This window comes from Cryptotermes secundus, unplaced genomic scaffold (assembly GCF_002891405.2).
Source record: "Cryptotermes secundus unplaced genomic scaffold, Csec_1.0 scaffold166, whole genome shotgun sequence".
NCBI classification, from domain to species: domain Eukaryota; kingdom Metazoa; phylum Arthropoda; class Insecta; order Blattodea; family Kalotermitidae; genus Cryptotermes; species Cryptotermes secundus.
Window position 1 is genome coordinate 1,576,533 of NW_019720562.1, and position 25,772 is coordinate 1,602,304.

General features: G+C 37.5%; 1 protein-coding gene across 1 annotated transcript in view; it reads left to right on the forward strand.

Moving 5' to 3' along the window:
• Positions 1-25,772, forward strand: part of LOC111868425 (protein MON2 homolog) — a 91,766-nt gene that overhangs the window by 31,555 nt on the left and 34,439 nt on the right. Inside the window, exons 14-22 of the mRNA XM_023859040.2 lie at positions 866-1,078; positions 3,044-3,219; positions 5,469-5,631; positions 11,512-11,656; positions 13,985-14,106; positions 14,955-15,086; positions 18,957-19,091; positions 23,823-24,094; positions 25,270-25,432. Of these exons, the coding sequence (XP_023714808.1) occupies positions 866-1,078; positions 3,044-3,219; positions 5,469-5,631; positions 11,512-11,656; positions 13,985-14,106; positions 14,955-15,086; positions 18,957-19,091; positions 23,823-24,094; positions 25,270-25,432 (1,521 nt within the window). The remainder of the gene's footprint in view (positions 1-865; positions 1,079-3,043; positions 3,220-5,468; positions 5,632-11,511; positions 11,657-13,984; positions 14,107-14,954; positions 15,087-18,956; positions 19,092-23,822; positions 24,095-25,269; positions 25,433-25,772) is intronic.

The following is a 25,772-nucleotide window of genomic DNA, read 5'->3' on the forward strand; positions in this document are numbered from 1 at the left end:
ATGGCCAAAATTACTGTTAGAATAATTCCCTTCCTAATTTGGTCTCTGGGTTATATACCCCTATGTATGCTTACTCATTATTTTCCCGGAGGGTGTAAGTCCGCCTCCAATGACGTCTTATCCCAAGGTGGGTGATCTCGTTGACTGGGATCCTAAGGGGACACACCCCCTTCTACTGCTAAACCGTTTGGCTGACACTTTTACCTGCAAACGTCCCCCCATCACACAAGTGTAAATTCTGTAGTTAGCAGTTCGATATACATTCAACGTTATTCTGCTGACTGGGCATTCCCCATTCGTGGCAAGCCAATGTCCATCTAAATCCATACGCAGAAATTCCTTTAAGTTGTTAACCTTTCGTACATCCGCTTTTGTACCTCTTACAAATATTTCCCAAAACTAACTCTATCCTAACAAATATTTTCCCAAAAATACAAAAATGTTAATACTATGTTAACATATTACCGGGAGTCGGCCTTTGGGCCACAACAATTGGTATATATAATGTACAGGCAGTGAAGGTACACAGTTACAAGAATAGTTTTTAATAAGAAATCATCTGTGTTATGTGACATACTCTAAATTTAATAATACACATTGAATAAAAAAAATGTTTAGTGATACGTGAACAGTAGGTTGTTGCTAGAAGTTCATATAGCTGTCATCATTTAATTTAACTTTTACGACTTCCCGTTTTACAGATGTAGATCTTGTTTTATCTTTAACTGTTGGTAGAACTTGTATTTTTGCTTTATGTAGTTTCTGTTTAATTAGCTGTTAGTTTTATCTTTGAGAATTGGCTTTGTACAAGGATGATTTTTATTTCAGTTTAAGATTGAATATGACATTGGTGTGAATATTTCAGGAGCCGTCACTGTTTGCAGTGGCTAAACTTCTTGAGACTGGGTTGGTGAATTTGCCTCGTGTGGAGGTGCTGTGGAGACCTCTTACTAATCACCTGCTTGAAGTATGTCAGCATCCACACATACGGATGCGAGAGTGGGGTGTAGAGGCTGTCACATACCTTGTGAAGGCTGCCTTGCAGCACAAATACCAGCCTCCACTTAGAGATAACCAGGTTTGTTGATGTCAGTTTATAGTAAGTATGATTCAGTGTATAGTAAATTACAGTGTGTTTTGGAAGTGCTTGATCCTATAGAACTGGCAGTAATTTTAAAATGAAGTTGACAGTTTCATGCAGTTTTTGGCATTTGGTACACTTTATATTCGTATGTCACCATTAGGGATATTCCCTACCAAATTGAAGAAAATTTAATTGTGTTTCAGCTACACCATCATAGGTTTTCTTGATTTTCATTTTAGCATTAGATATCCATAAAGTAACAGTTTTCTAAAAGTTTCCATCTTTTACTGTTGCTAAACCCCTTAGTCAAGTTTGGCAGTTTTTAGCATGAAGTAGGCCATTTTTTTTCACAAATATAAACATCTCCGTTATTTAAAATGTCAGAAATGTACAATTTGGTAGAAAGCTGTGACTTTTGACTAGCATAAACAAATGTTTAATTGTATTGTCTGGGGGGAAAGGGGTTAAGGCAATCTTTTGCTGCATTGCTAAGAAACTAAAATTTTAAATTAGGGATCAGTATCGTGTTCATCCTTCTTTTGGAATATTGGCAGCATCAGTACGTGCAAAAACATCTGGTTTCACTGTCAAGTATAACGCACCAGTAAGAACACGAAACTGAGTCACTAGAAAAGACAGCCATACCAGCAGTGTTCTTTCTTTTACTTTTGTTATGTAGGTGCCTTTTGGAAAATGCAGTTCCTTTCTCCTAGAAGTCTAGTATCCTGGTACACATTATTCCACATCTCAGTTGAGGTCTTGTGGTTCCTCTTTTTCTTTCTGGCCTGATGTTAAATGTTCTCTTAATGTGAGAAACACTAAACTTTATCTTTCTGACTTCCTAAATGATGGAGATGTTTACATATTTGTGAAAGAGAAGACTACAGGATGCCAAAAAGTACCTAATTTTATTAAATGATATTCAGGAAGTTGATAATGATAAAAAATTGTAACTTTGGAAAACCTGTGTAGGATTTGAGGTTCTCACAGCAGTGGTTATGAAGAGTACCATCTTCTGTGTTATAACACCCTGTAGTCCATTGAAAGTCAACAAACTTTTCGGAGAAACATATATCACCGCCATCTCCATGGTCGAAGAAACCAAGCCAGATACCAGCGTGAAAGCAGGTGGCAAACACAGAAACCAGCTAGCTGGAAATTTCGAGTTTTATAGAAAGCAGGAGGGAAGTGGAAGAGTGGACCTCAGTTCCCACTGGCTTGCCTGTGAGACAGAATGAAACCACTTGGCTCTCACACTCCCACTGAGTGAACCGGTAGGAGATAAGAACAGGTGTTCAGGATGGCTGTAAAAAAGGGGTGTATTTACTGGTCTAAGAAAAAGTGGCAGGAAAAAAGTGTAATGATGTGTGCTGGGTAAGGAACCAACATGTAAGGGAGATATGTTGAGTGAGTCATAGGCATTTGGTGGGGATGATGGAGAAGAAATAGGAGAAGGAAGCCAGACATCAGGTTGAAGCTTTTCAGAGCCATCCTGAACTCCTGCTTTTGTCTCCAATTGATTCACTTGGTGGTTGTGTGAGAGCCCAGCAGTTTCATTCTGTGCCACTGGTGAGCCAATGGGAACTGAGGTCCACTCTTCCATTTCCCTCCTGCTTCCTACAAAATCTTAAATTTCTGGCTAGTTGATTATTCTACTTGCCACCTGCTCATGCTGGTATCTTGCTCAGTTTATTTGATCCCAGAGATGGAGGCGATGTGTTTCTCTGAAACATAGGATTACTTTCTAAGGGCTACATGGCATTATATCCCAGAAGGTAATACAGTTTGAAAACCTGTCTTTTTCTCGGATATCTACTTATAAAATAAAAACCATAGAAACTGATGGTGACATGGTTGAGGACATTGTTTGATTTGGCACAGAACAAGTCAGTAGACTGAAATAGAAATTTTTACCCTTGTGCATTTCTATGTCAGCAGTAGACACTTTTGTTTTCTCAGAAACTTCAGACACTACTCTTGGGTCCCCTCTCAGAATTATCATCGGTGCCACATGGTGATGTTCGACAGCGGCAGTTAGAGTGTGTTCTTCAGGTATTACATGGTGCAGGAGAGACCTTGTCCCATGGCTGGCCATTGGTGCTGGGTATCATTGGTGCAGTATCAGATCATCATGGGTAAGTCTGCTTACCAGATCTTCATGTAATACAAAATTTTCCTCTTAGAAATATGTTTAATGTTCATTTAAGGTCTAAAAAACATTTCAGGAATATGAAGTGAAACCAAGTTACAGTATACCTTTGATTTTCAAGACAACTACCTGTACCTGGTGTAACATATGTCATTCTAATAGATATGAAAGGTTATTACTTAAATTTTGACACATTGTATTTATTTATTCAGATATTTTATTTCTTTCGATGCATTCATTTATATGATACAGCAAATTGGTTGACTTTTCACAACATCTTGTCCATTCCTTGCATTGCTCTGGGTGTACACCCTTGGTGTGACTGGTTTTCAGTGTGGTTTGTTGTTGCCTCAGCAGAATCACTGATACGTATAAAGTTATTCATAACCTGGCTTATCTGCCTCATTTTGATATAGCACCGAGACCAAGTGGTAAATCTTTGGCGACACCATAGCTCAAGCAGTTAGTTGCTGGCTTCCCACCACGATGGCCTGGGTTCGATCCCGGGTCTGGTAAAGTGGGATTTGTGGTGGACAAAGTGGCGCTGGGGCAGGTTTTCTCCAAGTACTTTGGTTTCCCCTGCCTATCTTCATTCCACCAATTGCTCCACAATCACCCTCACCTGTCATCTGGGGCTGATACACTAGGCCAGAAGTGGCCGCAGTACAAGGGTCTTAGTTCCACCCCACTAGCATTAAAAAAATGGTAAATCTTACCGTGTATCCAGCAATATTATGGGTCATTTCCATGTGACAGTGTAATCGCGTCACCCATAAACGGGGAATGCAGCTGCTGAGTTGTACACATATATATTCTCTATGGTTATTTACTTTTTCCATGTACACTTCTTGTTCATTTATGGATATTTGAGATTCTCTCATTGATAATTATGAAGAGTACAGTCTTCTGGGTTGTAACACCATATAATTCGGAGAGAGATTTATGTTTTGGAGGAACTTATTTCCTCCATCTTCAGGATTGAAGAGCAAGCCAAGCAACATACCAACATCTGGTTGGTTGCTTGGCTTGCTCTTCAATCATGAATATTGAAAATATTGAATGTATACTGGACTGAACTGGATTAGATAGATTGCAGTGGTTAAATGTTATTGTGTTAGACAGCCACTGTGTTTTGTATTGGTAGGGAGATTGTTAATGAGCAGACTAAGTCTCTGCTCATGGATGACATTGCGTCATTGTATTACTTATTCATTTTGGTGTAGTTACCAGTAACACTGAGCCAAGATAGCTCTGTTTGGTATAGTGACTGGCTATGGGCCGGACGATTGAGGGGCTCTAGTTTGAGTCCTGTTAGGTGCAAGAATTTCCTCTTCTCCATGCCTTCCAAACAGGTTCTGGAGCCCACCCACCCTCCTATCCAGTGATACTGGGGGCTCTTACGCCAGGGGTAAGAAGCTGACCACTCCCCTCCAGTCAGTGCTGAAGTCAAGAAAACTTGGATATATACATCCACTCTCCCACATGTCTTCATGGTGTAGTGCTTAATTAGTTAAGCACAGGCACAACTTTACCATGCGTGGCCAGTAGTATTACTGGCTACATAATATTGCCTCAGTAAATTACTCTACTATTCACTGCTCTTGTGAAATATCTTTCTAAGTACAGCTAAGAATTAGTTATTAAAAGTTACCAAATGATGTAGAGCAGAGTGAAATTGCATTTTATGCAAGGATGCTGTCCTGAAGATCTCATATAATTCAAGACTTGTTTTCTCATAGAAATGAAGGTAATATAGGGGGGGGCGTGCATTCTTGGAGCATATAAATTTACAACCATTGTAGTGTGACATGACATTTTATTAATTAATATGATCACTTTTATAAAATGATTACATTTATTACATTATTATGTGTATATCATCATAATCATCACATTATTTCAAACTTTGCACACAAGGTGAGACTTTATTAATTTTTTTTATGTTATGCTACTTCAAATTCACATAATGTGGAAGCACACTCTACTCGTTCACAAAACTAAAATAAAATAAATGACAAAAAGAACTAAGAAAACCTTATTTAATCACGAATTTTGAAAGAGATGAGCTAACCTAGTGATATAGATTATACTAAGCACATCAGCATTAGTGTTTATTCACTTTTATTGTCATTTTCCTAATCATATGTGAATTTAAGAGACCTCTGAAACTTACATGTGCTACACAATATTTCATCACAGATACAGAGAGTTTTTTAATTTGTTGGTTGTTTGTAGGGAGAATCTAATCCGTGTAGCGTTCCAGTGCCTACAGCTGGTGGTAACAGACTTTCTGCCCGTGATGCCGTGGCGATGTCTTCCACTATGTGTTGATACAGCAGCCAAGTTTGGGTCCCAGACTCAGGAACTGAACATTTCTCTCACAGCTGTGGGGTTAATGGTAAGTGGTGATAAGCATTCATGATTTGAAAGCACAGAGAAAATCTGTTTCCTACTTCTTCATCAATTAAGCCCTCTGACCTCTTAAAATGCAAAATTAATTCTGAAACAGTTAATCCTTTCACATATTTGTTAGATTTCTTAAAATGGAAAAATCCTTCACTTACACAGGATGGCACACAACAAATAAATATTGACATACATTCATGCACTGATCACTATTCAGACTCATGATCCTATTTCATACAGTTAAGGTCATATTTATCGTAGATTGCATGGCAGCTGTAATCAAAAATCCACTGTAAAGAATAAAGCTTTGCAAAAATAACATAATTTGGTGCTAAATTCACAAAGAAGACTGAATTTGTAATTAGCCTTTCATGGACAGTGATCAGGTGTAAGGTAAAGATGTCCCTGTGCTTTGCTAATTGAGCACTACACCTGGCATGGCCAACTCTCCCATATTTCCTGGGCACTCCCATATTAGTGCTAATTTTTTTGGATCCTCCTGGCTCCCATGTTGACCTTCTGTTTCTGCCATATATTTCATTAACAATCAAGATCACAAAATGTAAATTATATACTATTCCCACCAAATACATTCTGATATAAACTGCCATTATTATCTGTGGTTTAGACTTAGAGGTATTCAGTGCTAAATATAAAAAAAATACCTATAATAATCGATAGAAAGTTTAGCATATACTAATTGATAGCACAGTATCCGTTTCTGGATTGTATTATTTTCTGTTCTTGTTTCTTGCCATGTTCATCCTCATACTTTGAAATGTTTACAAAATTGAATCCATTTTCATAATGGATAGTGACAGCGAAAGTGAACGCAACAGTGAAAAAATCCCACCTAGGAAGAAAACTAAATACTTGTGTGTTTACTTGAGAAAATGAGAAGAACAATATTAATGGGTAAAGTTCTTGCCCTCCAACGTTTACAGAGCTTTATGTATACTTTGTAAACATGAGTTCAGCATCGCTCAAAGGGGCAATACTGACTGTAGACAACATATTTGCACAGAAGAGCATAAATGAAAGGAAAGCAAGGACATCTCAAATTTACACCTCTTTTTCAGGAACAGCAGCAAAGACTTTAAAAACGTTGCAGGTGAGCTAGCATTGGTTTTCCATACTGTAAAGGACAACATCAGCTACAGAAGTATGGATTACGCAAATAAGTTCTTGAAGCGTATTTGCCATGACTCTGACTTGACTAAGAAGATGCCTTGTGGCTGAACAAAGCAGAGGCTATTGTGAAAAATGTTGCAGTGCCAAGGAGTGCACAGAGCTTCATCGATGTGATGAAAGATCCACCAAAGTCAAACAGTCTTTTCTCTGTTGTAACTGATGCCTTCAACCACAAGAACAGAAAGATATTCCCGCTAGTTGTGAGGTATTTTGACCCTCTTTTCTTTTTCTTTCTTTTTTCCTCCCCCCTTCCCTTGGCACTACAGCCCCAGTGGGGCCTAGGCCTACCTACATGAACTCTGTTCACTTCGGTTTTTATAGATCTTACACATATGGTAGGACTCCTTGGGCGAGTGATCAGCTCATTGCAAGGCCTCTACATGTAGACAAACACAGAAAAACGCCCACAAACATCCATGCCCTGAGTGGGATTCGAACCCACGATCTTGGCTTCAGAGCGCATGAAGACAGTGCATGCCTTAGACTGCTCAGCTACCGTGACTGGCTTTTGACCCTCTTAGTGGTGTTAAAAATATCTATAGCACATTTCTGCAGGGATGGATTCAAAGAGTTTAAAATTTTTTTCAGTGGCAGTACCAAAAAAAACTGTCCACTACCTTCTGCTGAATTTTATTATCTATAAACATTTCATTACACTGTAGCATTCCATGATGACTGGCAGTTTCAAGAGTTCTGGCAGACTGAACACGTATGGCATCAATGTTGGGGAAAAAATTAAGATCTGCATCAATAACACATTACTTTTCTGGATCTTCATCACTGAAAGATTCTTTTTAATATTTTTGGACAGTCATTCACACTTTTGAAATAACTCTTAATAGGTAACCAGTTTTGTATCAATCTGTTCACAGCTGTTGTTAGGGAAAGCCAATGAGTGGGCACTTGACAAAGCTAATGCTATCCATAATTTGATCCAGTTTTCACCTGATACACACAACCTACCCACCACTTGACACTACAGCCCTGGGTGAGCCTTGGCCTCCTCTACAACCAGTCTCTATTAATCTCTGTTCCTCATCTTCTCTATCCATGGCTGGTTTTTAGGTTTCTGAACAAAATTCGTTTCACAGGATGAGGGTGTTAGCCTCATTCCCAGCCCCCAACGTGGAGGACCAGGGTCTGGAGTCTACCCTTTGACCTTTCCTGCATGGGTAGTTGAAGTACCGCTGGCATAGATACACACAAGTTAGATATAAAAAAAATCTGACTTCATATTGTGCAGATAATGCAAATGTGAATTATGGGAAGCATAGTTATGTATTCAAACTGCTTCATGAAGATAACAAAAATGTGCTTAAGACAAATTTCTCAAATCATATATTGCGTAATGCCACAAAACACGTATATGATGGATTAGATCTGGATATTGAAATGATCATCTTAGAAATATATGGACACTTTTCGATATCAGCAAAAAGAAGGGAAGAGTTGAAGTCATTCTTTGATTTTGTTGATGCCGAATGGTTACATTTGTCAAGTGCCCACTCATTGGCTTTCCCTAACAACAGCTGTGAACAGATTGATACAAAACTGGTTACCTATTAAGAGTTATTTCAAAAGTGTGAATGACTGTCCAAAAATATTAAAAAGAATCTTTCAGTGATGAAGATCCAGAAAAGTAATGTGTTATTGATGCAGATCTTAATTTTTTCCCCAACATTGATGCCATACGTGTTCAGTCTGCCAGAACTCTTGAAACTGCCAGTCATCATGGAATGCTACAGTGTAATGAAATGTTTATAGATAATAAAATTCAGCAGAAGGTAGTGGACAGTTTTTTTTGGTACTGCCACTGAAAAAAATTTTAAACTCTTTGAATCCATCCCTGCAGAAATGTGCTATAGATGATTTTGTTAATTTCTACTGTTGCTTGCACAAGTACATTTCTAAGAATTTTGAATTTCCAAATGCAAATCCTGTCCATTGTCTTTTGCCACTAAATTTAAACACTAAACTTTCTTTCAGACATTTGCAAACCATTGTAAAAAATTTAATCTTGATTTTGTAAATGAGAACAGCATGTATGAAGAGTTTCCTAGTACAAAAAGTGTTGTGAGTGTGGTAAAAGTGGGAAGTATGGAATAAAGTTGGGCCATTATTTTCAGTCATTTAAGGAACACATAAATTGATGTGCCAAACCTTAGTAAGATGTTAGGCTTTGTTTTAAACATCCCAGGCTGAAATGCCCATACTGAAAGAGTTTTTTCACTGATGAAGATTAAATGGACTGAACAGAGAAATCAAAGCAGCCTAGAACTAATTAACCCTCACTGGTCAAACGTCGATATATAATCAACAAGGTGACTCTGCTTCCATGGACAAATGTTGATATACTATTGACAAAGTTTGTTTCGTTTTTCTGCAGTCATATTTCGGTCATACATCACTAGTCCCAAGTCAAATTCAAATGGAAATTATTGAATTTCAGGAATATTATCATATATTAAAGACATACAGGGAAAGAAATTTGATCGAATTTTATAAATTTCTGAACTCTGAGCAGTTTCAAAATTTAAAGAAATTTGCTCGTAAATTTATCTCCATTTTTGGGACGACATATCTGTGTGAACAAAATTTTTCTCAGATGAACATCAAGTCGAAATACAGGGCAAATTTATCCGATGAACATTTAAAGTTGCTACTAGTGATTAGCATTTCAAAATTTGAACCTCAATTTAGTCAGACTTTAAGAATGCAAAAAGAGTTCCATCATTCACATTAACTGTTTTATTATATTTGTGATGAAAATATGAGCATTTCCTGCTACTGTCTGTTGTCATTAATATACGATAATTTATTCTCATGTACTTTGTATTTAGTTTATGAAATTCTGTGCTTTCAATAAAACTCATATACCTAGAGTTATTAATTTCTCATTTTATCTGGCCCGTTGAAAGTGCTGAATTACCTAATGTGGCCCGCGGTTTGAAAAGTTTGGAGACCTCTGCTCTAGACTATACCAGTGCATGCATGAATGTTTTGTCTGCCTCCTCCTGTCATCTGGAATTCATAATTTGAACTTCTTAAGGAATGAATGCCATTTATATATTATGGCATCTCACATGTTAGTAGCTTTAATTAATTTGCTAGTTGGGGGTGGAGTCCAGCTGGGTCCACTCGGCACGGCAACCACTGATTTTCCTATTGTACCTGCCTTGGATGATTATGATGATGATGGAGAATTTGGTGGAATGAAGATTGGCAGGGAAAACCTAAGTACTCGGAGAAAACCCGCCACAGCGCCACTTTGTCCACCACAAATCCCACTTGACTAGACCTGAGATCGAACCTGGGCTGCCGCAGTGGGAAGCCAGCAACATGTTAGTAGCATGCTTTTACATTCAGCTGAATCATGGCCATCTGGATTGAAGAAACTAGATATAATCTCGTGTGTGATGCAGATGAAGAATCTAGTAGTGATAAGTTAAATGAAGAACTTGATATTGACTGTGATGATTTGTAAGTTGAAGGAGAAGCTGCAAGTGAAGAATCGAGCAACAAAATGTCAGAAAATGAGAGAGAGAGTGAAACGAGTGGTGTTGCGTGTTGGTGTTTGGGAAGACGTAACAATGGCCGATGATGCATGTGGGGAAATGATGCCACCAAATAAAGCAATTGGGCCATCAAAAAGGCAAGGCAGTACATGGTGTGATAAAACATACAGAGGAGAACTTTTCAGGCAAAACAGTTCACATAGTGGCTTGGCAGGCATTTAAAAACCCCTGACAGCCTGGCTGCAGAAATTTTTCTAAATGTGACGACCGGAAAGGGTTAAGTCAGAGCTAATGGTGACAATTAATTATGACTATAGTTGTAATGAGTTTCTGAAATCTGCACAAGAAGATAAAAAAATGCTTAGTTCTGCAGCATCAGTGGATGAATACATATAGATTAGGACTAAGAAACATGCAAATTTGTAAATTTTTATTCTACATTGTGACCTGTATATTATATACAGTGTCAGTTAATTGTTTTGTTTAATATTATCATTCCTTGAACATTTGTTGGAGTGATGCTGCACCGCTGAAAACACGCCAAATTTGTTGTGACTAAATTTCCCTTAAATTCATGGCTGAAAATTGGTCACTCTAACTACAGCATGAAAGCATATGAGGGATTGAATGTATAGATCCATGTATTCTTGACCTCGTCACTAGTTGGATGTGAGTGGTCGGTTTCACACCTTGACTGTTTTACCCCTGGGAAAAGAACCCTTGGTAACCATTGAACAGGAGGCTGGGTGGGCCCAGGTCTGGTCTGGATGTTGTGGAGAGGAGAAGAATCTTGTACCTACCAGAACTCAAAACTCCAGCCTCTCGCCCATCCAGCCCATATCTAGTCACTATATTGACTGCTTTCCCAGCTGATCAGGTGTAAGTAAAGTTATATAAGAATAATAAGAAATTTTAAAACTGGAAGCTAAATTCTCTGAGAAAAATTAATTTTCAGTAGATGTGTTGCCAGCTTCATCACTGCTGTGATACTTCTTTGAGTTTAATGCATGGTTGAAAGATTATAGCTTTGTGTATAGATGAGCCATCATTGTCTTAAAAATAAACCTTCAATTCATGTTGCAGTTTTTAATATCTTGTTCATGAAGAGTTCTAGCTTCTGGCATACATACACATATTATGGTATACAATATTTGATATTCTTTCAGTGGAACATATCAGATTACTTCTATCAGAATCAAGAGAAGCTTTGTCAGTCTTTGTCAGGGGATACAACAGTCTTTCCTGACTTTCCTGGAACACCAAATATGCCACCATTTGATAAACTTTGGATGTGCCTTTATGCCAGGTTAGGTGAGTATTCATTTTTATTAATTGGGAGCAACCAAACATGTATGTGTGCAATAAATATTTTATTTATATTTGTTCTTTGAAGTATGTTATCCTTCTTGTTGACTTTCCCACAAGTGGAGGGCATCAACTGTAATTATTTGCATAATACCTCTCTTTTCTGATTATTTTCTGTGACACAGGAAGAGAGAGAGAATGTGGGTACTTGTGTAGATGTAAAATAATGGTGTCATTATGAACATCAATATAATTTGAAGTCTACTTTGTTGTGCAATAATAAAAGTGGCTATGTCTGACTAAAGTCATGTCAGTAGAAGCCATGTGTGTAAAGATTTCTTATCTTATGCTGTCTGAAAGGTCTTTCATAGTTTAGAGTTCAAATATTTGAACCTTCAAACATGCCAGGAAATGAAATAATAACTGCCCATACCATTGCACTACTTAACAAATTGCATAACATGAATGGTTACACTTCTCTACAGGTTCTCTGTAGGTTTTATGACAGGTTTCGTGTAATATACTGTAACGTGTTTTGCTACTGAAGACGCCGTTCAGATTGTTAATTGGTTTATTTAACAACCTACAGATCATAACTACAATTAATTATAACACTGTTACGGGTTTACCCAATTTATAAACCATACACACTAATCATTTCATTCTGTCTTCAGTAGTCTTCACGTATTTATAACACGGGAGCTATACCAGTGCCACTGTATTACAAACTCCCAATAACTTCTCACACTGTCAGTATTCTTCACATTCATGATTCGCTCACTACAATTGAACTTGGCGACAGTTACAATTCAGCTGTCTTAGGCGGCTGCTATATTTCAACTGTCTTCGGCGGCTACTACATTTTAACTGACTCCTTCCAAGTCCAAGTCACATTGCGGCTGACCGTCAGTCAGTCAGTAAGTCTTGGTATCGAGCACCCTCTTGGGGCTCATGACCAGATATTTATTGCTCGTCGACTGTTACCGTCTTGTTTCTGTGGGGCGCCCTCTCTGACGAGAGGACTGGTCTGTCTTTTGCATATGCTGCTGGTCCTTGCCAGCGCAGTGTTTCTCGGGTCCAAGCCCCCTTAGGCAGTGTGGTTCTCTTATAAACCCTCAGCCAGACAACGGGAAAATGCCTCGCTTCCTTGTTGCCTAGTCGCCATGTTTACAGGTGTTGCTAGGCAACGCTGTCGAGAGTTGTTTACTGCTGTATAGCAACCGCGGGGTAAGGGGGCTGAGTGGTGACTGGCCTGTTACCGTAGTAGCGACAGCTTCCGATGTTGTTACATCACCACTGGCGGGGGAGGGGATGTCCTCCAAAGTACAATACGTCACACTGCTCCCTCCTTAAGGCTGTTCGTCCCAAATAGCCTAACGGTACATCCGATTTAATATGCACAGCGTTCAGTGCTTGGCCCTACAGTCTTAAGGTACAGTGGTTGTCATTTTACTCGCATAATTATTTTTTTTTATTTATAACAAACAGAATTATATGTTTTTCACCTGAGATACAATAACTTTGTTAAGCAATATCCCAATGAATAGTAACTGAAAAAGGAAGCCATAACACTCAAAAAATATTAGGAGTAAGGATTCAATTGACATCCAATAGCTGTACTGCAGTATTTGTATGTAATAGCCATGGCCACCATACATATCAATAAATATTGACAGAAGTACAGAGTAAGATCTTTAAATGTTCTCTATTAAACCTGTGCAAAGAAATTGGAAATTGAAAAGTTACAATCATATGGTTGCTTTCCTTGTCAATATCCTAAATTATAATAGCTAAAACATTAAAGAACTGGTAGCATTCAGATTAAGAAATTAATTACACATATGTAATTAAGAAAGTGTAGTAAGAATAAGGATTCAGGTCACGTCCAAACACTCTACAATAATACTTTCACATCACTTAAACAGCCTTGGCTACCATATAAATTAGCAAATGTATGGAGTAAATTTCGTATCATTGGGCATTCTGTTAGGTCTGTAGTAAGAAGCAGAAAACTAGAAGTTACATTCTCAATATTAGCTTCAGTAGTCGGAATCAAAATGTAATTGTGTGGTATTTGAAAGATCAGTAAAATGAGAACCATTCGCCCAAATGTTAGGACAGAGTTGATGCCCAAAATGCATGTCTCAGACAGTAAGCAGTATCTAATATAATCTCAGTATAACTTGTTAATGTAGAAAAGACTCATCTTAGTGCAGTGACCCATATGTTATAGTTTAAAGCAGGAAGTTCCTTCATTTTTAAGTATGTTTGGTGTATTACTTTTTGGACATGTTTTTACCCTTGTTGTTCATTAGTGAAAGATGGCTGTTTCAGGTGATTTATGTGTGGACTCACGGCCAGCTGTGCGTAAGTCTGCGGGTCAGACTTTGTTCTCCACCATCTCCGCGCATGGAGGATTGCTTCACCAACCAACCTGGCAGGCAGTTCTATGGCAGGCACGTGTACCAGCAATGATTTATAGATTTTCATCTTGCATGATAAATGTAGAAATACAGGGAGTCCATGCATCTAGAAGAAGTTACATGACAGTGCAAGTAATCAAGTTTATCATGAAGCATACACATTTTCAAGAAAACACCTATTGTCTTCTAGTTGAATTACCATGTTTACTCACATAACTTACACACCCATACTTTGGACAAGAAATTAAAGAAATACTATATTTGGAAGATATTTTGGGATATATTGCCATGTGTATGTTGAAAGTTAACTAACATTTCAGAGGAATCTGTCTCCTCTATCTTCAGGGTCAAAGCATGAGCCAAGCAGGGAGCATAGACTGACACAGTTTCACTTTCCCTCTTCAGTCAGCAGTTGAGGCATGAATTTTGCAACTTTGAAAACAAATCAGATGTTTCAATTCAGTTTATTATTTCCACTCTGAAAGGAAATTTTTACATTTTGTAGGTGTATATAACAGTTCTGCCTAGTTTGAAACAGAACTTTTCTCCAAAATCTAGCATATACTGATAAAACACAAATTTCACAAGGTGTTATTTCCTAGTGGCCCAAGTTACAGCTTTTTAGTGAATGGTAGAGTGTACTCTAACTCTGCCTAGCAAAAGAGTTCCAGACAACATTAGTGTCATGTTTAGGCCAGTCCAGAAACTACTTGATCATATTGTGTGTACACACAAATACTACAATCTGTCATGGTACATATGGATGACTAGATTTAGAAGTCACAGTGGCAGTGTAGTTTATAGGTAAGCTATTAAGTGTATGATATACGTAATAACATTTCTTAGGTTCCAGGTTTATTTTTCTTTCTGATGTATTTTAGGTTCTGTTTCCACTGTTGGATAAAGTACGAAGTCTCTCAAATTCTGCAAGCAGTGAAAAAGTGGACACAGGAGGGAATATTCTGATTCATCATTCTAGAAACACTGCACAGAAGCAGTGGGCAGAGACACAGGTAAGGAGAACCCCATAGCTGTTGTTCACTTATATGCAACTTGTTCAATGTTGGAACTTTATTGCCAGTTTCTTTCAACTTCTCACATTTAACCTGGAAGTGGTGGCCCTCAACTGATTTAAGAGTAACTTGTCAGCATATAAAGCAATATCCAGATTAATCTGCCCATTTGTGATGCTTCAAGTCCCAGAATTTGACCTTTGCTGGGTGATGTAAATAAGATCTGTGTTTTTACGAAAATTATGTTGATGTATCAAAGAAATCCATCATTTTAATGTTACAAGGAAACAATTTTCTGTGTTCTGCCTGCTTACAAAATTTTTATTGCAAAATATTGTCATGGTGTATGCATATGTTGATCCCCATAGTGGTCATCATTGCAAGATTTACAACATAAACAGCATGGAATGTTTGTCCTCCTCCATGACCACTTGAGAGTCATAGTGAGTACCACTTTACTCATGTGTCCCAGGTTTTTGGGATTTGAATGCTGGGAAAAATTGTAAAAACATCAACAAAAATTTAAGGTAAACATTCCTTAGAGAAGTAGCTTCCCCTGTCGTGAAGGTATGAAGAATAAACAGTAAAGACCGAAAAGTTGAAAGTACAATGCAAACCCATTATAGCATCACAGTGTTGTTCATAATAGAATAATCTAGTGAAAAATAAGTTCATGAAATGGCTTGAAAATGTTTGACATCAGTAGCTCAAAGTGGTAATGTTGTGGAAGCATGTACAGAAAAAAAAAAATCATGGTTCAGAATTTAATGCAAGTGCAGAATGAGAAAATAATACTGCCTCAAGTTATATATTTTAGTTTCTTATCCCTGATAAACTACTCAGTCTTTCTCTAATTATCATATCATTTATTATCATTCAACAATCCATACATACAGGTATTACAACCATTTGGATAAGGAAATTGTCAGTTTTACATCTCATTCTTGTGCATATCTTTACAGTATACACTCTACCACCCTAATATAGGAGGTTTGTCATCTGAATAATATTATCTAGATCTGGTTACCATTAATTTCATTGTCTGCACACAAATACAACAAATTAATCAGCTACATATGTTACATGTATGATTACTTTTAACTTGTACAACATGAAATGTTTGCTCCTTATGACTGCATGATAAAAATTTACAGCAAGTGATCCTTGGAGAATTTCTACATTTGTTATGAAAATATAAAAAATGGTTTTGCAACCCTGCATACTGTGTAACATGTACCCAAGGTCACAAATAACAGAAAACACTTGCATGGTTTTTCTGTAGAAGCCAGACATACCTTTAGTCTAGGATTGCAAAACCAGAAGTTCCATGTTTGCCCACATAATATACTCCATGTAGAATTCTTGTTTTTTTAATGGAGAAGGAAAATCAATTGTATTTTATAGTATTCAGTCAGCATCAGCATATTTTCATTAATTTCAAAGTTTACTGCTGTTCTGTGGTGCCATAATGAACTATTTGTTTTCTTTCTGACTGTCCATAGAAATATTAATGTATTTTAAAACAGTAATTTAGGTTATATACTTGTATATTATAATTTCTCGAAATTAATCATTACACATGTTGATGGTTGACATCTTCAGTTGGGAATAATTTTCCTTATTCGTAATACCAACTTACAATCTAAGTTTTCCTGTTAGTTTAAAATTTTTCTCTTCCCACTTTTAATTATGTGTGTTTTCCTCTTGTATGTGGTTTCTGTGTTCCAATTAAATATAAACAAATAAGAGGGTCATACTGAAAGTCATGAGCAACAATTTTTTATAAAGTAACATGCTTTATTATTGACAAACCAAATACACCACCTCAATCTACAGACCTTTCTTTATTTTTCCACATAATCGCCACTTCTTTGTACACCTTTCTCCCAGCATTCTGGGAGTTTGAAAATTCCCCTTCTGTAAAATTCCATTTCAGCCATCTGAAGACACTGACACACTGCTTTCTGAATTGCCTCCCGTGTCTCAAAACGTCCACGCAGCTGATTCTTCACAAATTCGAAAAGATGGTAGTTGGAAGGTGCCAGATCAGGGCTATACAAGGGGTGTAGAAGAACTTCCCACCCCATCTTTGTGATTGCTTCCAATGTGAGGCAAGCGTTGTCATACAGTTTGATGATGTTTCATCCTGGACGTTTATCATGCAACGCACGACAGAGCTTGTGCGGCGTTTGGACATAACGAGCAGCATTGATGGTTTGCCCAGGTTCCAGGAGTTCGGCCAGAATAAACCCCTCTGCATCCCAGAAGACTGTGCCCATCACCTTTGCAGCTGATGGCACTATCTTTGCCTTCTTTTTTGATGGAGAATGCAAATGGTGCCATTCCATACTCTGCCGTTTCGTTTCAGGCTTGAAATGGTGAAACCAGCTTTCATCACCTGTCACAATACAGAGCAAAAAATCATCACCTTCGTGTCGATATCTCTGCAGCAGTTCTGAGGTGATGGCTTTTTGCTGACCTTTTGTGGTCTTTGGTCAATAACCGCGGGGGCCAATGAGCACAAACTTTCCTATAGCCCAAGCTTTCAATCATCTCCTGTACTGCACTGTGCCCTATTCCAAGTTTTCGGGCTGTTGTGTCCACAGTCACACGCCTCTCATCTTGAATGATCTCATCCACTCTTTCCTTGTTGTGTTCAGTTGAGGCTGTTCGAGGACAACCGCTCTGAGGCTCATCTTTGATGCTGGTGTTCCCATCTTTAAAATGTTTCACCCATCTTCAAACACTGCTTGCACCAATGCGCACACTTCCATAAGCATGCTGAAGTCTCTGGTGAATTTCTGCAGCAGGGATTTCCTCTTTCACAAGAAATTCGATGACAGCATGCTGGCAAAGCAACATATGGTTGTCGTTCATTTTGTTAGGAGTGATACTGGTCACATGATGCAAGCTGTTGATATCACAAGACACTCAAGGTTAACACAACAGCTGGTTCCACCTACCACCATACTCTCTTTCGTCTACTGTTCCCAGGTTGCGTGCAAAAAAAAGTTACTCATGACTTTCGGTATGACCTATATATATTGAATATGCTTTCCATAATAAAATAACAATTTACTAAAAAATGAATCATGACCAGTTAGTACACAACTGCACCAACAGATGTCAAAACATTTCCTGAACTTAATAAAAAGATAAGATATGGTATCTGGTATTCACCTCAACATAGGACTATAAAATGAAGTACGATGTCTGTACATCCTTCAAAAGCTGTGTAAGTTGACAACCAATTCATATATTCTTCATGTTCCATATTTATATTTATATTTATAATATTTCCATATTATATTTAAGTTGTGTGTGTTGTTAGATTGATCTTTGAGATGTTCTTGTTTAATCCCAAATTTGTCAAAGATGTATGTCGTTAAAATGTCTTAAGTCCTCATGTTTTGTGCTCTGTCTAATGCCATGCTCTCTTAAACCAACACAGCAAAATGGTTAAGTTAGAAATTAAACTATAACTAAGTAGGATCAGTGTCCAGTAACTGGACAATGAAATGTCATTATGAAATTTTGTTTGTTACATACAATGTGAAGGTTTCACCATGGCAAAGATTCATATTGTGGTCTTGAATGTTACGACCGTGTAGTCTGGTGGATGGTACCAGTGTTTTGGAGGAACATCCTGCCTCCATGTTCAGTACAGTACATTCCTCCAAAATGTTGGTACCCATATACCAGATTAAATGATGTCACAACCCAGAAGATATGGTATGAATTCTTGACAGGTTATATTGATTTTATGTGGGTACAGATGGTATCTTCGTCAGGTAACAGCAGTAACTCTGTACATGTTCATGGGCAAATTAGGTAAAGAAAATTATTTATTTATGCATTGTGTGTTAACAGGTTTTGACATTATCTGGTGTAGCAAGAGTATTCAACACAAAGAGACAGTTGCTTCAAACACTTGGTGACTTTCCTCGAGCCTGGTCCCTGCTACTTGAATTCATAGAAAATTCTGCATTAAGTAAAAATAATGAGGTAATGTGTCAAAATGGGGCCAGTTCAGTTTCTCTGTCTCATGTTTTTTCCTAATAGGCAAACTACAGGGCCAGTGGAATTTTATTTTGAATTAAAAGAAGAAAAGGGAAATTAAGTAGTAACAGGGGTCATTTCCATTACCAATTTTATGTATAATTGTCTTAACAAATAAATAAATTTATAGCAAATAATGATATTCAGATTTTAAAATATGCTAATCAAATTGTTACTAAGAAAGTTTCTTCACTGTAACTCTAGTAAATAATATGAAGCTGCTTGCCACTTTACTAAGAGGCCTTGAAATTGGACCCACTCCTACTCTGTAGAAAGCTTCAAGCACTTAGTATATTTTTAATATCTGGTAACTTCTCTGACAGACCCAACACATGTGCACACAATTGTGGTTAATCTTTCACATGTGATTTAAATTTGTTATGCCACATGTTCACTCCAAGTTTTAAGCACAGTTTTTTGGTAAAATATCATTGCCCCCTCATTTGTACCATATATTATCACTTTGAACAGACAAATGTCAAGGCTTCTGACATTATGCAGATAGCTATGCGTATATCATAAGGATGAAAGTTGTACATGCATGGTCTTTTCATCTGTTATGTTTTTATTAGTCATCGCTTATTAGTGACCTCCAGCAGTGAAGCTTCCTCTACTTCCGTGCTTATGGCTAACCACTGACTGCAGCTGTCAGCTCAGGACTGACTGATTTGTCAGTCAGTCAGTCAGGTAAATTGCTGTTGGTTCTTTCCAGCATAGCCGTTCTTGACTCCAAGTCCTGCAGGATTAATGACCATATTTTTCTGTCTCACAGTTGTCTGTATGATAAGTTGCTGTTGACCCTCATCAGCACAGTTATTTTTGGTTCCAGGTACTATGGGAATTATGACCATATTTCACTGTCTCACAACTAAGAGAGTCATGCATCTACTCTTATATGACTAACTTGGTCCCGTTGGTCCTCATTTTGTAGCCTCAGTATGGTCCGCATAGAAAACACCAGTTCCAGCAGTTCCTGTATTATTTCACTGTATCTGCCTGTACTTCCCACTGGCTCGAACTTATTTCCTGAGCATCAGTTGTGTCTTCTTGCAAGCTCTCACATGTTTCTCAAGTGTCAGTCACCTCCTCTTGCTAGTTCACTATTGTTTCTCAAGCTTCGGTCATCTCTTCTCATCAATTCCTGTTTGTTTCTCAAGCCTTGGATATCTCTTCTTGTCAACTGCCATTTGTTTCTTGAATAGTGGCCACCTTCTTCATTGGATTCACATGCATAGGTCTGTACACAGTGCCCTTAGCAAGGAACCAACTTTGCTGTCTCCTGGCGTCTATCATCCCTAAGCCTTTCTTTCCTGTCCTGGCATCCCTCTTCTAGTTTTTCTGTTTTTATCCCCCACCACAGTCTTACTGCCTGTCTTCGTGTGTTCCCAGATCAACTTCATCAGCACTTTTCAGGGTGAATGCTAGGCATCCTTCTCTTGCCTCTTATTGGTTCAGTCTGTTTTGTGAGAGAACGAATGAGAACTGGCAAGTTGTCCTGCATTCCTATTGGTTCACTCTGTCCTGTGAGTGAACCAATTAGAAATGACAAGTTATCTTTCAGCTTCCTCCAGTTTCTTATACAAACCGAAGCTTTCAGCAGATGGGTTGCTCTGCTTGCTACCTGCTGCATGTTGATTTCTTGCTTGGCATATATTTCAACTCTGAAGATGGGGGCATCATGTTCCTCCAAAAGTTAGTTGACTTTCAACAGACTACATGGTATTATATCTCAGAAGGTAAAACTCATTGTACTTGTTGCCATACACTGCTCGTTATGTGCCAAATTCTAGATGTTCACCCTTCTGTATTCATTGTGTCTGCCTTACTCTTTATTGCATTGAATCAGCCAAATAGAAAGTTGAGTCTGGATTCATATTTCTGATGCAGTACCCAGGATGGGACTCTCCTGATCCTTCTACTCATGACTTGTCTCAACCACCTACTGTCAAAGTGGCTGTGCAGGGATTAGTTGGAGCCTATTCACATGTAGCTTCTAGCAACACAATACTATTGATGGACTTCATTTATTTATTTTTTTCTGAAGTCTCTATCAGGTTTGCTACACTTCTTCATTTAGAGCTGGGGTCATTCATATTAGTGATGACTAGTCTGTGGTTAAAGTTGTTTAGCTTTTTGTAGTCATGACGAAAGTGAAAGTAAGTCAAAAAACTAAATTACAGCTGCATCAGCAGGAGTTTCAAGGAGAGATGATAATTACAGATAACATTTTTAATTGCCAATCATGTGAAAAACGCTTTCAAGTGCTTCAGCATTTGAACACTAATATACAAAGAGAGAGTGTTAAAATTATGTGCTCCTGTTCAAAAATTGCTTAGTGAATTTTCTAATAATAGTTTTTTGCAATTGTCATTTGACTTGTGTGAAGCCTTTTTACTGGCAGATATTGCGCTGTGGAAATTAACCAGTCATACTCTGAGAAACTTCATAAAGAAGTATAGACAGTACAAAGTGCCAGATGAATCTGCTGTGGACAGAAATTATGTTAAGCAGTGTTATGAACCTGCAATTGAAAACGTTGGAGATAAGATTCAAGATAATTCTGTGTGGGTATCAATTGACGAAACACAAGACTATGAGGCATGGTTTATTACAAATATTATAGTTAGATCCTTTAGTAAGAATGAATGATCTACCTCATATTTTCTTGTGGTAGAGCAATTTGAAACCACAAATACCTCCGTGGTTTCTGAAATTTTTATCGCCTCCACGAATTTACTATGGCCGAATAGCTTTCAGTATGAGTGCTTATTGCTCTTTGTCACTGATGATGCAAATAATCAAACCTGGTATTGCTCTTAAAATTATATTTCAAAATATGACACACTTGACTTGTATTGCTGTGCTGCAGAAACAGTTTGTGCAAATTTTGTGATAGCTGACAAATGGTGTCTCGTATGAAGAAGGTATTTGTTGAAGCACCATATAGAAGAAGCCTTTAAAGCAGTAGTACTGAACATTCCGCTTCTGCCAGAACCAGTTTTAATGCCCTTGGGCACATGGCTGTATTCCCTGAGTTATTGTACCAGACATTTAGAAACAGTTAGGATGTCATGAATACATTTGGTCCCAAAAGTGCAGCATCAGTTCAAATTGCCCAGGATGTACTAAAAAATGCAGAACTAGAAACTGATCTCACCTGTATATCTGTTCACTTCTCTCATCTTCCATCTGCCATTTCCTCACTGGAGGAAAGCAATATCAGTACTGCTTTGTATCATTTGGTAAGTGTATTCAGAATAACTGTTTCCAAATTGAATTTGGTTCCTGGAAGAGTTGGTGAAATAGTAAAGGAAGAATTACACAGCATTCTTTCAAAAACCCAGGATGTGAACAATATTGTGAAATTGAAGAAATTTGGGGCAGCAAATGTACTGAACTGCCAAGTAAAAAATCACCAACAGTGGAAAAAATAGTGGCTGTTGTACATGTGCCCTTAAGTTCCTGTGAGGTGGAAAGAAGCTTTTCCCACTATAAGGACATTTTACTAGACAATAGGAGGTGACTAAGTATGGAAAATGCAAAATATTTAGTAATTGTGTCTGCAACAGAAGTCGGTCTGGAGAGCAGAATATGAGTACCATTGTTTTTTTAAACTTGTAATGAAAAAATATTGGCTTAGTTGCATGATTTGTATTTATGTATAGCTTTTCATTGCAAGTGAATCATTCGGTGATTACATAAAATTAAATGTTGATTTGTTGGTCTTAAAATAATGTAAAATCAATTTTAATATTTTTTGTTAACTGCTTATGTGCACATTTTACGTTAATATTTTGGAAGTTTTTCATGCATAAATGTATACATATTTAAGGGATTATTAGGGCATAAAAATCCGGTCCCTACTTATGACTTAACCTTCTTGTACCTTAGAGGTTACCTCGTGGCTCAGGAATGGCTATATTTTAATCAGCTTTCATCATTTGTAAATAGACTGAGGATGGAAAAAGAACCTTTGTTGTGTAAAACAGATCAGTGTTTCAGACCAGTTGAAATATCCGCCCAACCACCCTTTCTGAATAGGAATGATTGCTATAGTAGTAGTCTTTTGCCTTTCAGTATATTGCTTCTCTACTTTTTTGTGTCACAACAATAGATTGGGACTCATAAGAAAGTAAAAGCAGCTGGGAAATGGGAAGCTGTCATGAAAATAAGCATTGTCATAAAAATAATTTATTGTGAGTGGGACTGTGCTGTAAAAAATGTTATATGCTGGTTGTCTCTTTAGTAACATCATACATTAAGTTAACAGTAATAAACAGCAATTTGAAAGTATGTCATAGAGTGGAAAATGTAAGTTACACAATTAATTAAATAATTACTGTTATAAATTTTGTGGCAAAGAATCAAATTTGTTTGATAAGTTTAAAATGTTAGGTTATAGTATGAGCTTGAAGGTTTATTTCTTGTACTCACATTTCTGAAAACCAAATAAGTAAAAAAAACAGGATAGTGGATAATGTCCAAAAGTCATCAGTTGCTGATACGTGTATTATGTTTCATGTTTAGCTTCAGGAAATAACTAAGTGACTTATTAGAACAGAACATGTTAATATGGTCTTGATTGTCTAGTTAAAGAATGTTGAGTGTAATGCTAAATAATATGATAACGCAAATACCTGATTGTACTATAAGTAGTGAAAAAAAATTTGTTGGTAGGTAAGCCTGGCAGCATTGAAAGCATTTCAGGAGATACTGTACCTGAACAAAGAAAGTGAAGGTACTGTAGCATCAGCTCCAGTTATCCCTGCCAGTGAAGAGACTGGAGTGTGGGGTGTCGCATGGCGAGTATGGCTGAGCATTGGTGCAGAGAGCACCACTCCTCCTGAAGAAATTGTTGATGTTGTAGATGAATTGTACATCCCTTCACAGCCGTTCCTTACTGCTCTAGTTCAGATATTCCCTGCAGTCTTTCAGCACATAAGAACAAGGTATGTCCAGTAATTCCTTGAATATTGAGTGGGCTATTCTTTAATAGTATGGGGCCTACCATTTACGGGATATTTCCAAAACAGCGCTGCAGTTGTATTTGTGTTTATTCATTAAAGCATGTGACATATATATAATCATATGACATCACTTACTACAACCATTGTTGGAGAATTTTCTGTCTGTAGTGGCAACATCATGAAGGTGTGCTGAATGGGGTGGCATACTCAACAGGACATGTGTTGTAGATGAGAAGATTTTTACCATAGTGCTACTGTTCAAGTTCAGTATGAGTTTTGACCAAAATTTCAATGTGGGAACGTTTCAAACAGCATTTACATGATGAGTCCCAACTTATCAATTTTGTACTTGTTTCTGATATGATTGTTCAGGCTGTTCATGGAGAACTGACCATGCTGTAATGCATGCCGTATGTTCAGTTCCTTGTACTTGGCAAATGCTGGTACAGACATTCTTCTCTTTGCATCTCAGTATGCAGTTTTCCACATCCATTCTTACACTTCAGTGTCTTAGGCATCCTATTGCAGAATAGCAAACAATAGTGGTTACCCTGATTAATGATCAGTTTGTGTTCAGGAGGCAGTGTGGAAGATACCCCTTCACTTACGACCTTACAGGTGTGTGCCCTGTTACCACTGGAATCACCAAGAATTAAATGTATATCTGCATATTTTTGGAATGTATAGTCATCCATTTTAAGCAAAGACTTGCGGAACAACACTGAAAGAACAGCATTTGGCTGTACCTGCAGTTAACTGGAAATGAGTGCCTGGTGTTACAGGCTCGTGTATGTTGTCAAGTCACTGTTACTGTTATTGAGCATGCACTGGTTGACTGACATGATTTAAGCATTCATCACCTTGTTGGTTTTCACGTCACAGTATTACAAGTGTAACTAATACAGATAAGTTAATAAAATTGAAGTTTCACTGCATTTTTTTTATTGGAGAACAGAGTGGTGAACTGTATTAAAAGGAGAAGATGGTACTTTTAAAATGTTTTTACTTTGATACATTTTCTGTTATCACTGATTAACAATGTATGTATATGTTTTACAATTAGTATTTTGTGAAGATGTGTGTGCGTGCATTTTTTTTATTTTGCGGTTAGTATTTTTGTGAAGATTTAAATGGAAGAACTTTTAAATCTCTTTCAGGTTTGTAGCTTCAGATCTACAGAAACTGTGTAGTGTTCTTCAAAATGCAGTTGTGGTTCCAGTTCAAGGAGAGGCATCTCCATTCATTCTACCATCTTCAAATGATGTGGTTCTCACACAACTGCAGGATGGTGTGTTGCACTCCATGGAGCTTCTGCAGAAGGCATGTTACAGATTGGTCACATGCAGTTGCACAAACAATTACAAATAAAAAAAAATCTTAGCATACAAAATATCATTTGAATAGTAATTTTCACTTGTAAATTACATATCTCATAGAATTTTAAAATATATGGCAGGTATATATGGTAATTTAATTTTTTCTCCAGTTCATATGATTAAAAGTATTGTAATATTTATCTCTGCTTCTAACAGTTTTTGTTTCACTAGTTACAATCTTGATGTCATTTTGTCTTCTCCACTATTGTTTCACAGTAATGCCACTGCGCTGCCCCCTTTTTTTTGTCTCTGCCAACACTGAACTAACTTCTTAATTTATGTTC